General features: G+C 33.3%; 2 protein-coding genes across 3 annotated transcripts; one reads left to right on the forward strand and one right to left on the reverse strand.

Moving 5' to 3' along the window:
- Positions 1–2,162: 2,162 nt before the first annotated feature.
- LOC128214719 (protein FAM183B-like) lies at positions 2,163–4,203 on the reverse strand. The gene is made up of 4 exons (XM_052921342.1): positions 4,016–4,203; positions 3,487–3,546; positions 2,904–3,007; positions 2,163–2,621 (listed from the first exon to the last, which is right to left on the reverse strand). Exons 1-4 carry the CDS (start codon positions 4,149–4,151, stop codon positions 2,508–2,510), a joined length of 414 nt encoding a protein of 137 aa, XP_052777302.1. The 5' UTR covers positions 4,152–4,203; the 3' UTR covers positions 2,163–2,507.
- A 2,705-nt stretch (positions 4,204–6,908) lies between these two features.
- Positions 6,909–15,688, forward strand: LOC128214956 (fizzy-related protein homolog). Of its 2 annotated transcripts, none has more exons than XM_052921679.1 (13): positions 6,909–6,947; positions 7,711–7,877; positions 8,336–8,452; positions 9,001–9,132; positions 9,809–9,868; positions 10,324–10,422; positions 10,885–11,040; positions 11,225–11,290; positions 11,887–11,989; positions 12,228–12,646; positions 12,941–13,045; positions 13,641–13,733; positions 14,117–15,688. In XM_052921679.1, the coding sequence occupies exons 2-13, from the start codon at positions 7,803–7,805 to the stop codon at positions 14,156–14,158; spliced, it is 1,467 nt and encodes a 488-aa protein (XP_052777639.1). In that variant the 5' UTR covers positions 6,909–6,947; positions 7,711–7,802; the 3' UTR covers positions 14,159–15,688. The 2 variants fall into 2 exon arrangements, with proteins under 2 accessions (XP_052777639.1, XP_052777640.1); XM_052921680.1 differs by having other exon boundaries at positions 6,934–7,008.
- The last annotated feature ends 301 nt before the right edge of the window (positions 15,689–15,989 follow it).

Consider the following 15,989-nt stretch of genomic DNA (forward strand, 5'->3'; position numbering starts at 1 on the left):
TGAAATAAGGATTGGGCTGGAAGAATATAAACAGCTAATGAGAGTCCTTTCCAACAGTTGATGAATTGCAAAATTTGGGCATGCCATGGGTTTTCAGATAGAACAAATTAACACAAGTCAGTTTTAATGTGGTCATGTATAACCATAATAAGTTTAAATCTTAGAATGTAATGATGAAGACGAAAAGCAATTATAGAAATACTGAATGTTCCCATCTATAATTTTGCCATGCACTATAACGTTTAATTTTGGATCCACTGCATACAGTTAAGTGTAAAAGAATAGAGTGAAAGGTTGAAGAGCAAATGAGAGTAGGAGAATTGGGCAACTAGAACATTTTTGTTTTCCTTATGTTTGCAAAATTTAAAAATAGATTTATTGGATTCAGGACTAAGTGATACCTTACCAAACGAAAGAATGTTTAAAGATATGGTGCAGAACTTTGAAATGTCAGCCAGTAGCTGCATCAGTATTAAGAAAAAAACAGTACAAATGAGAAAATAGTGGTGACAGTTTTTGACAAAGCCACAATTGATGCAGTTTGGATTTTCAACGATGTTTTTAGAAAAGAGATCAGTTACTAAAGCACTGCAGTTAGTATAAGAAGATAACTAATTTGTGCTTATAAAGTCGCTGTTTGAGAATTTCCCATCCTACTTTTTTCATTAATTTATCTACAGATACAAGTTTGGTTGAACCAGTAGTGATTCTTGCGACATCTTGTTGGATTTTCTGAAGCTTTTGTTTGTCTTATGTATAATTGTCAAAGAGGATATCACCATATTTCAAAATAGGTTGAATGAAAGAGATATATATATATAGTTTCAAGAGATCCAACTTAAATTTCAATTTAGGCATAATATTCATTCACTTCCAACATTTGGTTAAAATGTAGTAAATTTGAGCATCCTGCTGAAGATTGTTTGAAATAAAAATTTCCAAATGTTTTTGAGGATCAACTGTAGTGACCTGTTCTTTTTGCATATTTATTGGTGGATGCTGAATTTGACGAGCATAATATTCATTCTCTTCCAACATTCAGTTAAATTGTAGTAAATTTGAGCACTCCAAGGGATTGTTTGAAATAAAAATTACTAATTGTTTTTGAGGATCTCAGTATGTTTTGGTGGATTCTAAATTTGTCGTGTTTTTCTTAACATAGTAAATGTTTCTGTTTTGTTAGGGTTGCATTTCACAAGCCCATGGGATGCTCAGGTAGCTATTTTATGCAAGTCAGTATAAAGTATTGTTGCTGGCTCAGCTGGATCAACAACAATTATAAAAAAAGCCTCATCATGCACAAGGGATCTTAAAATGCATTGACATGATTTAGGTACATTAAATTAAAGGTTATGTGTCACATGCAAGATCCACAACCTTACCTCAAAGTTCAAGGTCACAAGTCATTTCCCATCTATAATTTTGCCATGCACAGAGGGATTTTAAAAATTATTTTGAGCAATTGTTCTTTACATAAAGATGCTTTTTGGTGTGCAAGACTTAAGCAGCTATACCTCCAAGGTAAAGGTCACAAGTACAGGTTTATCATTATGAAATGCTGCATTTATGCATATGATATACAGAATATTTGTTAAGTCTGGGCTGTACCTTTCATTCACGGAGGGATTTTAAAATAAAATGGAACAGGTGTTTGATACATAAAGATGACGTGTCACATGCAAGTCCTACCTCAAGTTCAACATCACACTTCGAGTTTAATCATTATGGAATGCTCTATAAACGCACATAGATAGAGTATAGTTGGTAATGTCCTAGCTGTAACTTTGTCTTGCACGGAGGATTTTTACACTTCTTCTTTGCACATCTGTTAGTTACATAAAGACCATGTATCGCATACAAGACCATGGGGTATTGCATATGCTTTTAGCTTATGTGCGTGCTTCCTGAATGAAACATTAAGTAATTGCATAATCCATTGAACTTGATGGCATTTCTGGGGCATTTGTCACTTACTGTGACAACTCTTGTCTTTATAGGAATGATGATTAAGTTGAGGAATTGTTTTCATTCGTTCAGTTCTAATGTTTTCCACCAAAAGTAATACATGTATTTCTGTTAATTTGATTTTTAACAATGCAAAAGCACCAGTTACCATGCAATATACTTCACATTTTCATGAGAAAAATAAAACAAATAATAGATTAAAGCATCAAACTATTTATTTACAATAACAAGCTCACAGACACTCAAACAGGAGACAGAAAAAAATATACTAGAACTAAGAAGTATTTATTAAAAATGATAATTAGTCTGAATTATTATGATAATAAGTCTGAATTATAAATATAATATTTTATAGGTAATGTATGTTGAATAAGAATTAACTTCCTTACACAAAACATTATTTTGAATCATTAATAGTGTTTTTAAGCCTTATTATATTTGGCATATCATGATTTTAATACAGTACAGATATCACAGATAAAGTAATTACTTTTATCAGTTGAGGCAGTATGTGAACTGAATCTAGTCTTAGGTCTCTAAAGTTAGTTAAGATTTTCAGTCTGTTCCTTCACACGCCATGCAGCGTCCATGTATTTTGTAATAGCTGTGTTCTGTCTTCCATGGTGAAGTCTCTTATCCGATCTGTCTGTGTCAATCTAAAATTTGAGGAAGGAAACAAAGCTTTAAAGGAATGAGTACTACCGGTACCTTATGTTCACAAAAGAATACAAGATACAAATGAGATTCTAATTCAATTTAAGAAGTCCACAGATATTACCGATTTTCACTTTCAAATTAGGTATATTTTGTGACGATACATTCTTGACCATGTAAGGCGATTCATAAGTTTCCTTATCAAGTATAATAAAATATCAATAACAGTTTTTAAAGATTACGTCTTTTGAAATGTAACAAAACAAAATTCTTTATATGCTTACCAATGGCCTTGTGATCCAGCCTACTTCTTGTGCCTCTGTCTGAGGATACATATATTTCTTTACTGGCTCTAAGTGTGCTCTGGATATAACCTTCTTGAAATGCTCTGCAAAAATATCACATTAGTTATTAATAACTAACTAGCAAACAAAAGTTTTAAAATGTTTATAAGTATACTAATGGCCAAAAGTCTTGTCCGGTATGGGTTTCATTTGTGCCTTGCAAATCCTCAATGCCAATTTTCAACACATTACTGGACTGGCAGTACTGGCTCAAATTCTTTTTTCATTGAATGCATATTAATGTCCTCTTTCCATCGATACCAAATTTATGAGTGTACAATATAAAACAAAACAGATATTGTAGTTTTTGTAGACCGGACAAGACTTTGGGATATTGAAGTTTTTGTAGACCGGACAAGACTTTTGGCCATTAGTATAAATGAAACACAAACAATGTTATACTACATAGCCTTGATATAGAGTCACATTTCTTGTTTTTTTTTATTTCTATCACAAAATGATGAAATTGTATACAAATGTTCTTCCTATACTGCTCACAATGTTTTACAATGAAAAGACTTACCGTCCTCTTCACCCTCTTCAGTGTCATGTGACGAGTTAGGCTTGCCAGTTATGACATGAACTGAAATTGAAACAAAAAAATAATGCTGAGAAAAAAATTGTGATTATGTTTCATTTAAAAAAAAACGTAATAAGATTAATTTCACATCACACCGACAGCGAGAGGATTTATACAGCATTTTTAAAGGGGAAGAATTTAATAAAAGGTTCAAAATTGACCATATTCATGCAACTATGAATCATTATTTAATAGAAATAAGAAACAAAAATTGGATCATGAATTGATGTGATTTCACAACAAATCCTGCCAACGCAAGTTGCTATCATTTTAAAGTTATACCATAATTGGAGCACTCATACAGCGCATACAGTACATGTGGTAGTACTAATAATAATATGTTTCTTAGACTATTGTCCATAGCATTAAGTTTAGTAAAAACATGGACCTATAAACCATGTTCGTGGTAAAAGTCAGAAATAGGATAAATATTATTAAATTAATGAAAAATGCAAAATGAAATAAAACTTACTCTTCTTGAATGGATTTACACTGTAGTTCGTATATAGTTTTGAAGTTCTTTGCTCTTTATGAATCGTTTCACATAAAATTGCATTCTGGTGAACAAAATTTAGGGGTTCTTTCTCAAATTTAGTAGTAGTAGCCATATTCGACGATCTTGTTTACTTCCGTGTTAAGTTTACATGTTTCCAAGGCCGTTGTCACGCGCGCTTTTAACCTAAAGAAAAAAGAGCGGAAGGAAGTGTATATATGTAGTGTGAAGTTGAAGATGTATCGATTAATCCTAAAGGTGATCTTCATATAGCTTGGACAGTAGAATAAGGCCCTTCAGTCGATTGACATTGTTTAAAACGTAATAATATGACATTTCAATACAATTCTAAAAAAATATATAATTACCTTTGGTTAAACCCAGGCCATTCTTAATAAAAATATTCATGAGCGCTGACTTCCTCTCTGTCAGTAGCAAAATAATATTGTTGTTGTCCCAGGGACTCTTGCAGTAAAGATGTATAGGAAGTCTGGATTGGCCCGGATTCGTTACAAAAGCGCAGAAAACTATGCTCTTGTCTCGTAGACCTCTTTAATGCTGACGCGTATGAAGGAATTAAATAATTAAAGTAAACCTGGGAGGAAAAGTGCGCCCGGTGTGGGGCTCGAACCCACGACCGCCGGAAAACTAGCACGGCGCTCTAACCAACTGAGCTAACCGGGCGGCTGGTTCTTACCCACACACACTACACTCCTCCCCCCATTAACCTTTTTAGGCCGACGGAGGCACTCCTGCCGTTTACCGCTGCCACCAGTAAAGTAAACCTGGGAGGAAAAGTGCGCCCGGTGTGGGGCTCGAACCCACGACCGCCGGAAAACTAGCACGGCGCTCTAACCAACTGAGCTAACCGGGCGGCTGGTTTTACCCACACACACTACATAATTGTACCACGGATGCAGAGTGGTGTACGTCCCTATACCTGCTGTTTGAACAAAAATCGCCAGTGATAAAACTCCAATCACGGTACTTTAAAGAGTTTTAAAGGGATTTATTTTAGGGATTTCAGTTTATTATTTATTGCATTTATTGATGTACAGATAGAGCAATGTTAGAGATCGACATTGGTTCTCCTGGAGAACTACGTTGATTGACAATGGCTTCGTGTAGAAAGATGTAATATTATGATAATGTGGTCAGATTTAACAGACGAGCTGGTATTCACAGATCAGGCATGAATTAATGATCAGAGATATTAATATAATTTGATTGAAAGCTTGTAATTGTTAACATTTAAACCTTAATTTTGAAACACTTTTCGTAAGTCAATATGTTGTTGTTTAAGTTTGTTACTGGTTTCCTTTTCTGTCGTGTGTTGGTGTGTTGTAATAAGAGAAACTAGAAAGTGAATTATACTGTTAGTTTTTTGTTGTTGAAAATAAGCATATGAAAGCGAGTGTCGTAAGGGAGTACATAAAGGAAATATCCTGACTCCGAACATTTATCACAGATGATACATCCACAACTAGAATGCATTTTGATATTATCATCATCATCATTATTATTATTATTATTATTATTATTATTATTATTATTATTATTATATAATTATTATTATTACAATGTATAATACAAAAAACATTATCTCAATGAGCTATTTTACGACATGAATAACAAACATACATGACATGACAGGTGACGTGGAAATAAAAGCATTTAGTTTTAAATAGGTAACGTACTGAAATGGTATTTACAAAGACCATTTCTAATTATATGAATTCATTCAAACAATTACAAAAAAGTAAGATGGCTTAAACCACTGTATACAATGATAACATAGTAGTAACAACATAACAACAAATAGTATCCCAGCCTGTACGGTCAGTCCACGCGCGCACTGTTCCGCTAGTTGACATTCCAATGTAAAATGGTTAGATCATTCAAGAGTATAAATTAAAGATTGTTATAGTAAACATTTTTTCAAAGCGGAAAGAGTTATTCCCATATTTAGTTATTCTTTCTGATGGCGCATCTAAACAGTTGTCTATATCTGAGATTAAAATAATTTGTCTTATGATACAAGGTTTTTAACATATTTTGGTGAGATACCGTACAGACATTTGTGAGTTTCAATAGCGAGTAATCTTACTCTGCTCATAAGTAATGTTGGCAATTGAACTCGTTGAAGATGATTTTCATTTTTCTGTGTTGGTCTTGTTACAAAAATGCCAAACTTTGAAGGACAGTCTGTGAAATTGGATCTGATAAAAGATTTTAAAATAATAATCTTAGTATTGATTGTCAGAAATGTGCTTAGTCTTTGATGGATATTATTGCACATTTTAGAAATCAACAGCATTGGATATTGCTTTACTTCCTTAACATAGCTAGAGCCAACTGTACACTTGACATCAGTAAGTATGGGCCTGAAGTTTTTCATAAAACATGTAGGTTCAGAGATAATAGTTTTCAGGCTAAAACTATTATGCAGAGGTTTACATTTATCTATTTTAGTAAATCATAATTCAAATCCCTTATGCAGATGATACATGTATGTTAAAAAGTTATCACATTTTGTCCAAAAACTCAGAGGTATTATTTTCAGTCGTACAATTAGAATCTGAGTACTTATTTAAAAAAAAATCTTTACAATATAATTTAACCTTGCGTAAACCTAGTCAGGATCAGCAAATACACACAGGGAACCAGAGAAGTGTAAACCAAGGTCGTGGATTAATAGTGTAATATAACCTCATAATCTAAGCTTACTAAGAGATATTCATAATTTGTTATAATTCTGTTGATAACAAAACAACAAAAATAGATTTTTTAAAAGTGAGTAAAGCTGAAAACATAAAATCACTTTATTTATATATTTAAAAAAAAATAAAACATGAAAGTAGGTCAATCCCATCAACCCCCAGTGTCTACGCCATTTTAAAAACAGTCAACGGTAACCGAATTATATTTTTCGGACAAATACATTTTGGAGTCTAAACTTGCATTTGATTCCAGTATTTACATAGTTTCTCATTTTAGAATATATACTTTTATAAGTTCAGTAACTTAAATTTATTTTGAGAAAATAAAATACGACCAAATTTAGACGCATTAATTTTTGTGTTGGTGGGTGGGGTAATTGTTATTGTTTTGACAGGAGAACAAAGCCAACGATTACGCATTGCAGTACCTTTCCATCCCCCTTTTGTTCCGTGTAGATATTACTTCTACGGTTTAATTATTCAACCATTAAAGTTGTATGTTTGTTTTCATCATAAAAGTTAACATCACACATTCCAGTTTATGTGTTTGGACAAGTTCTATTTTTGCCTTTGCTATCTGTAGTATGTACAATTTAAAACATAACAGCTGGACATTGATACTCCAGGTTTTAGGAGGAAAATAGATGTGTATAGTATGTCTTAAAAAATTAATATGTTTTACTTCATGTTTGAAGATGTTTTTATAAAATATGTCATCATGTCTGAATATCACAGAGCCATATTGATTTTGCTAGTTCTAGTACTTCTACATACACATTAATGTTATAAAATGTCTTCAAAATTTTTAAATTTTGGTATTTTCTCCAGTGAAACTGTTAATTTTGTTATCTTAATTTATTGAATATAATAATTCATGTATTAATATTATCAGAACCATTTCATGCTTTTGATCTAAATTTGTAATTATTATTATGATCAATTTCATATTCGCAGGTAGGAGCATGGTGTAGCAGTTTAATCCAACATGAAGAAGGAACTAAGTATCAACAAGTAATTAACAAGAAAAAGCAGAATCTACATCAAACATGGATCCTGAATATGAAAAACGTCTACTTAGACAACAAAATGGGGGATCTCCATACTCATCACCATATTCTTCGGTATGGATTTATGACTTTAAGTTAGATTAAGAGCATTGCCCAGAATAATTGATTGGTCTTCATTTCTCTTATATTGTAATGAATGAATAAAAGGTCTTAAAAATGAATATTTTTAAGACAATATGTTGTTTTTTAACAGGATAACTTGAATCTATTTTTGTTATATAAAGGAAAATAATATGACTAAACATGTCAGTAGAGAATACATTTTGTACTATAATGATCTAGTCGTTAATAATATTATTGTCATGTTTTGTTGTTTTTTTTTGCAACAAAGTAGCATCAATTAAACATAAGCCAGTATCAAAACAAGATTTAGGAAATACAGTTAAGACCTCTAGACATTTGTGATGTTTATGTAGATTTAATATTCTTTAAGTAATGGCTACTTGAATGAAATGGCATCTGAAATATATAAATTATAATAATGCTTACCCTGGTACATGTTCTGATTGCAGCCACTGTCTCTCAGCCCAGGAAGTCCTATGTCATCACCGAGTAAAGAGAAATATGGGGACAGATTCATACCAGCAAGATCTGGAGCTGCCTGGCACATCAACTTCAATCTTAATTCGGTACATTTTAAATAGCTTGTTTTGTCTGTTGAATTTCCACAAGTACAGGTAAAAAGCCTTGTAAATGGAAGATAAAGAATGCTTTACATGGTTAACAAGGCCCTCAATCTACTCATTGAGAATCACTTCTTCACCCTGAGGATAAACTTTTAAAAAAAAGTCCTGAAATCTGATGATGATGTCAAACATTTTTTACCTTTGATTCAAACAATGAGGCATATAAATAATCATGATATGCGATTAAGCATCAGGGATTCTGAAGTATTGGATTTAGAGTTTTTTTTACTTCAGACTATTGTAGAAGTACATTTGTAACTGTAAAGATCATGTTTTTTGCTCGGACTTTGATTATAAATGTCTTTGCCAACAATTTCCAACGGAGCCTTAGCCCTTTGACTCTAGTTGGGCATGAATCCCTCATACTCAAACAGACCCTTGGCTATTTCTCAGGATTGGCAATTATCAGCTGTAAGAAGCAGGGGAGCATGTTAGAAGTTATTAAAAAGGAAAGCATTTTAAATATCATGATTTTTCTCCATTCTTTGTAGGAAAGTCCAAGACAGTCTCCAGTTGCCAGTAGGAAAGCTCGAGAAGTTGCCAATGACCAAGCTAAGGACGGCTTGGCCTACAATTGCCTTCTGAAGAATGAGCTCCTGTCAGCTGGTATTGAGGATCTAAAGGTACATGCACAAACTATGGTCCTTTTCAAATTTGTATTATAATATTAGTTTATAATTTTATTATGCCCCCTTTTGAAAAAAGTGGGGTATATTGTTTTGCACATGTCGGTCGGTCGGTCGGTCTGTCTGTCTGTCGGTCGGTCGGTCGGAATACCAAATGGTTTCCGATCAATAACTTGAGAACGCTTTGACCGAGGGACCTCATACTTGGTATGTGTATTGGTCATCACCAGCAGATGAACCCTATTGATTTTGAGGTCAGTGGGTCAAAGGTCAAGGTCAGTGTGACCTTTACATGAAAAACGGTTTCCGATCAATAACTTGAGAACGCTTTGACCCAGGAACCTCATACTTGGTAGGTGTATTGGTCATGACCAGCAGATGAACCCTATTGATTTTGAGGTCAGTGGGTCAAAGGTCAAGGTCAGTGTGACCTTAACATGAAAAACGGTTTCCGATCAATAACTTGAGAACGCTTTGACCCAGGGACCTCATACTAGTTTAAGACAATTTGATCAAGGGAAGTAAAAGCATTGAGACAAAAAAGGTATTTTGCCTGATATACAGGTTTAACTGTTTCTTACGGTAGTATATTGCTATGGAATGGAATGAAATAATTAAATGTTATCAATATAATATAATGACAACTAACTAGTCACAACATTATTTCTTACAGGATCAGCAACCAGATGAAAGAAGAATTTTAGTTCCAAAAGAGAGCAAGAACTTGTTCAGGGTATGTCATATAAACTATGTTCAATTGATTCGTATTTTGCAATTTAAGTTTTTAAAAAATGTAAGTTATTTTAGTATATACACTTATTTTTGCTATTAAAAATAAAATAATTGGAAAATGGTATAGATTTTATTGTATCTTAGGTAGATTTTTCACTTGATGTAAAAAAAGCTTCCTACAACCCTGAGGATTACTGCTTACAGGTTTTCTACTCTTCAACTATTTGAAATTTCGGGATGCGCATTTTCTTCTCAACTAATCTTAGCTCAAATTTCAACAAAGCTCAAATTTTGACAAATGATAATATAGATTCAATAGTTGTATCTTTATCAGATAAGATTAACAGATCTAAATCCATGGTTATCATTACCATGGATTAAGATCTGTTGTGTGCTTGGCCTTTAATGTCCATATTTTAGCCTATATTTCAAAAGTGACCTCCATTTTTCCTGCAGTACCATGTGCCACGTAGGAGCTCAGACGCTGAATCATCTCCATACTCCCTTTCACCTGTGGGCAGCAAAAGTCAGAAACTACTGCGCTCTCCAAGGAAGGTGGGTTGTGTATTGTAATTGCTTTGGTGTCAACATTGGCATCAACTTGCAAAAGCTTTAACCTTCGCCATAACTTAAAAATTGTTCATGAAATTCATATGAAACTTGACTCACATTTTGCATGTGATATTGTTCACTTGTTTATACTATAATATAGTATATATTTATCATGGTCAATATTTCTGGCCTTTAATAATTATTGAGGTGTGCCCATTGTTTGACTGTAGAACCCCCCAAGATAATATTGGCGATCAGTTCATGGCACTATTCAGCACTGAACAGTATAAATTAAACTGCTGTAATAAAGTTGTTCATATATAAGATGACTAAGCAAGCAGTTCCATGGGGAAAATGTGAAACTTAAGGATCTTTTGTCAGTAACCTCTTATTCATAATTGAAGGATTTTATCTTTGAATGACTCGTTAATTGTACTTTTGTCAAGTTTGTCTGTTGTGTTTCAGGCGGTGAGAAAGATCTCCAAGATACCGTTCAAGGTCCTAGATGCCCCCGAGCTACAGGACGATTTTTACCTGAACCTAGTGGACTGGTCCTCCCAGAATGTGCTTAGTGTCGGCCTCCATACGTGTGTTTACCTGTGGAGTGCTTGTACCAGCCAGGTTTGTTATTCCATACAGCCATGACAGTTGGCAGATAGATTGAATTTTTTCCAATGAATTTATCTTTAAATTCTTAATTTCATAACATGTTGTATTCAAGGTTTAATAACTACATGTTGGTAAAATTATGTTCATCTGCTGCACTTTGTCTAAAATATTTATTAACTTAGATGACATATTTCAGGTGACGAGACTATGTGACCTGTCAGGAGATGGAGATAAAGTGACCTCTGTGTCTTGGGCTGAGAGGGTATGTGTACATTTCATTGTTTGAATTTAAAAACAAGTTTGTTTTATACTACATTGCCTTCAATGTGATACTGGCTGCTTGTTTTCAATGTATTGATAAACATGTGAGGATGAGCGCATATAAACTTGAGTGTGTTCCTACTTGGTTCTCCCTCACTGCCAAAGCTTGGTTTATTAATATAATGATTATATAGAGTTGTGTAATGGGTACATTTCCTGTAAGGTTGTTTGTCTCTTGTGAATTGTTTATTTGGTCTTGATCATTGCTTCTTTGAACAGGCTATTTGGCTTGTCCCAGTAGGTGGAAGAATATTGGAGGGAGTTATGCCCTTAAGTCAACTGTGGTGAAACTCTGCCATTGTTTGCAATGCTCTTCTTTCATTAAATAATTTAAGTTTTATGCTATTTGCCTGCAATCATATGTCAAGGGCACTTTTATAGATATGAGATAAGTACATTATGTATGTGTGGTTTATAAAATGGAAATGATATGCTGTAATTGATTGATGAAAAATCATTGGGCATAATTATGTACTACCAATTATGTTAACCTCTGTTGAATATGTGGGTATTATATCAAATGTTGCTGTGAAACAGGGTAACCTGGTGGCAGTTGGCACACATAAGGGCTATGTCCAGATCTGGGATGTGGCTGCCTCCAAGAAAATTAACACACTGGAGGGACACAGTGCTAGAGTCGGTAAGAATGAGAAATGCATAATGGAAGTTTGTTTGGCACATAGTCATTAAGTTAGCTTATTCTGTTTTCTACTGTAATTTTTTTCATGTGCAAAAAAAATTAAGCAAGGTTTTAAATTAAATGCATTTTTTTTTTTCATTTCTTCAAAAGTCCTTTTTTTTACCTGATTTTGGCCTTAAAGTTTATTCACTGATGTAGAAGAACATTTTTGTTGATGTTTTGACATTTCAAAATTCAGGAGCATTAGCTTGGAATGGGGACATGCTGTCATCAGGCAGTCGAGACAGATTGATTCTTCAGCGAGACATTCGCACCCCGTCTGTTGCTCCTGAGCGTCGTTTGACAGGGCATAGACAGGAAGTGTGCGGCCTCAAATGGTCCCCGGACCACCAACATTTAGCCTCTGGTGGCAATGACAATAAACTGTTTGTGTGGAATATGACAAGTGTTTCCCCTGTACAGACATACACAGACCACCTGGCAGCAGTGAAGGCGATAGCCTGGTCCCCACACCAGCATGGGTTGCTGGCCAGTGGAGGGGGCACTGCTGACCGGTGTATACGATTCTGGAATACGCTCACTGGACAGCCCCTCCAGAGCGTGGATACAGGGTCCCAAGTGTGCAATCTGGCTTGGTCCAAACACTCAAATGAACTGGTAAGCAATCCCTTACAAAATTAGGCTCTTGAATCTGGATCAATAAATCAAAACCCCAATTCATTTATTGTCAGTTTACAATTGTAAAAAAAGCCCTGCTTTGTTAATTAAAATTTGATCAAGCCCAGCAACCATCATACTACCATGTACAAATATGCTTATTTCAATTCACAGATTATAAAATCATCTGATCAATCATTGTAAAAGGTATTCTTTAACTTGTAAATAATGATACGTCAGTTAATCACTTGATGTGGTATGCTACCATTGCTACTTATTTACATGTGTTTGCAGGTGAGCACACATGGCTACTCCCAGAACCAAATCCTAGTGTGGAAATACCCCTCCCTTGTCCAGATTGCTAAGCTCACAGGCCACTCATTCAGAGTATTATACCTTGTAAGTACTTATCGTTGTGCACAAGTTGTACTTGATAAAGCCTAGCTCAATGCTTTACTTTAAACTTGACAAGGCTGATATAATCTTTGTAGAGGGTTGTCACCCCTTGACAAAGATTGTATCAACCTTGTCTTGTTCAAAGAAAAGTATTGAGCTAGGTATAGCAACCAAATCTCCATTTGAGATTATCATGCATGTGCATCGTGCATATAAGTGCCATGTTTAATTGATCTGGGTTTTTTTCAAAGAAAATGGGTCAAGGTATTGTTATCGCCTTGGTATTTTCTGCATTGTTGTCAACATTGTCCATAATAAAACAACAATCAAGCCATTGAACTGAAATTTGGTTGACGTGGTCACAGAGGCAATAGTAAATGTACGCATAATCATCAAGGCTAATAACTCGGGCATAATGAGGATTGAGTTTTTTTAATGCAAAAAAACAGACAATTGTTAAACAGACAATAGTCTATTGTTGTTCTCTTTGTGGCCTTCTTGTTTAACATCAAAGTGATATCATAAGGTTTCTAAAGACTTGTTTCCAATAAACACTTAAGTTGCAGATGACTTTTATAAACTATGAACATTATTACAGGCAATGTCACCTGATGGTGAAGCCATAGTCACTGGTGCTGGGGATGAGACTCTCCGATTCTGGAATGTATTCAGTAAAACCAGATCCAACAAGGTATGTATGCTGTCTTTGTTTTAAATACAGGATCACCTATGTTTTCTTAACAGTAAACTACTAGTCTTAAATGCAAAGAATGGAAATCATTTGGTATCACTTGATATGGTAAACTATTTTTTTTTCGGTACCATGAAATTGATGCAGACAAACCTATTAGCAATATCTAACAAATAATTCATAATTGCATCAGAAAAGTTAATTTGATTGTAATAACTAATTGTTGTAATGATAATTCAAGGAAAGTGGTTTTAAATCCAGTCATTATTGTGAATTATTTTTTACTTTTTTGCTTTTCAAAACACTTGCTGATTTGAATATATTATTTGAATCAAAGAGTGCAAGAAAACTGTTAATTTAACATTATTTTCTTTGTGTTTCAGGAATCCAAGTCAGTGTTGAATCTCTTCACTCGCATCCGATAGACAGCCTCACCCCCACCTTCATGATTATTCACTCCAGTTTTCATCCATGCACCACTCATTATAAACTTTGATCATGAAAAAGTTGGGATAACTTCGTAAACGGCATTGACATTAGCATTTTCACTTGGTCATGAATCATGCAGAATCATGTAGATAAATGAGAAAGAAAATGTTCAGAATGTTCGGTTGAATTAAGTATTAGATTTTGTGAAGATGAATGCAGGAATTTTAGGGCGCAGATGTTCTTAACTGTAAATTGATTTACATTTTTTATAATGATGTGTAATTGGAATATTTGGCCAAGTGCTCCAACCGTCTTTGTTTTTCGTCGAGATTTTTATCACGTTTTTTGGATTGTGCAAGTCACAATGGTCAGTTTTGATAACAAATTCTTTTAGCTTTATATTTTACAAGCATTTATAAATATACATCATTGCATTCTTTTGATAGGGGGCTTTTACTATTGATTTATATGGGTTTAAATCTTTATTTTGGATAAAGATAGGGAAACATAAATGAAACTGCAATGGGAAAACTGTCTCCAAAAAAGACAAATATTAAAATAAATGCCTTGTGAATTAACAAAAATTGTACACCGTATGGAAGAATTAATAAACATCCAAGACTAGATATATATTTTTTCTTAAATTCGTATCATTTAACTGTTCTAAAAATATTTCTCTATCAGACTTTTTGAAGAATTGTTGATTTTATTATTTTATTATGTCTTTTAAAATGCAGATTTTTTTTATGAATGTTGACTATGAAACATACATTTGACAAACTAACTGAAAAGACTGGATACAAATATTTTTTTCTTCTGAAGTATTAGTATATAGAAAACAAACATGTTTTTGTTTACTATTATTTAATTTAATAATGTGTACATGTGGTGTGAAAATGACATGATATTGATATAATGCAGCCTTTTTTTGTGTGGAAATTTGGTGGTTCTCTCACAGCATCAAATATCAATACATCTTGTGGCTCTATTTATAACCAGTAAAGGGGTCGATGCTTGTAATACAACATAAACCGACTGTGCAATAATCAATGAGTTGTTCTAGTGAAGAATAACGTATGTGTGATCATTTAATTGTAGTTAGAGTACATGTTGACATTTATATTGTAATTAAAGTTTATTTATAATTGTGTTGATATTTGATAATTATTATTCATATCATTTTTTTCATTTATCTTAATAAGTTTTGAAAAATTGACAAATAACAAAAGCTTGAGAAAAGTAAACAGTGAGTTAAAGTCTTTGTAAATATTTTAATATAGCTTAGATAATTTTAAAATTAATTGGAATATAGTCAAATAATTATATAAAGGTCTCTGAAAATGAAAAACAATATGTAGACATTTCAATGGTATCCTATTATTCTCTCTAAACACTCACATTGTGTATTTGAGTAAAACAGTTAAAATTAAAACAAATTTTGTTTTATTTCTTATGCTCCTTTTTTGGTTTGTTTTTTAGAGATTGTTTATTGTCATGTAAGTTATTAATAAATATTAGAAAATTCATATGATTTGAGTTTTATAAACATTGCGAAAAGTATAAGTAACATTTATTTTACCTTTATGTCACAATGATTAACAAGTAACATTAGCTCCATAGCGACAAAAGCTTTTTAGTTTTATAGCAACAATGGAATTAATAAGTTTCAAAATCTGCTATACACGTGAGCTTAAGAACCATAAAATCGTTCTATTGTAATAAGTAATCAATGATGATGCACCCAGTGGGGATAGAATCCAGAACCCTCTGTTCCAATGTCTGTCTGTCTAATGTTCAGAAAATCATTTGGCACCAAGGCCAAAAATA

This window comes from Mya arenaria, chromosome 13 (genome assembly GCF_026914265.1).
Source record: "Mya arenaria isolate MELC-2E11 chromosome 13, ASM2691426v1".
In the NCBI taxonomy this organism is placed as follows: domain Eukaryota; kingdom Metazoa; phylum Mollusca; class Bivalvia; order Myida; family Myidae; genus Mya; species Mya arenaria.

What these genes read in the sequence shown, in the direction of transcription:
- LOC128214956 (XM_052921679.1), top strand. Translation starts at nt 7,803, where the DNA reads ATGGATCCTGAATATGAAAAACGTCTACTTAGACAACAAAATGGGGGA. An exon ending in CCAAACACTCAAATGAACTG is followed by an intron (nt 12,647 to 12,940) that starts GTAAGCAATCCC and finishes ATGTGTTTGCAG; the next exon opens with GTGAGCACACATGGCTACTC. An exon ending in GTAAAACCAGATCCAACAAG is followed by an intron (nt 13,734 to 14,116) that starts GTATGTATGCTG and finishes TTTGTGTTTCAG; the next exon opens with GAATCCAAGTCAGTGTTGAA.
- LOC128214719 (XM_052921342.1), bottom strand. Translation starts at nt 4,151, where the DNA reads ATGGCTACTACTACTAAATTTGAGAAAGAACCCCTAAATTTTGTTCAC. An exon ending in TGAAGAGGGTGAAGAGGACG is followed by an intron (nt 3,008 to 3,486) that starts GTAAGTCTTTTC and finishes ATATTTTTGCAG; the next exon opens with AGCATTTCAAGAAGGTTATA. An exon ending in GCTGGATCACAAGGCCATTG is followed by an intron (nt 2,622 to 2,903) that starts GTAAGCATATAA and finishes CTCAAATTTTAG; the next exon opens with ATTGACACAGACAGATCGGA.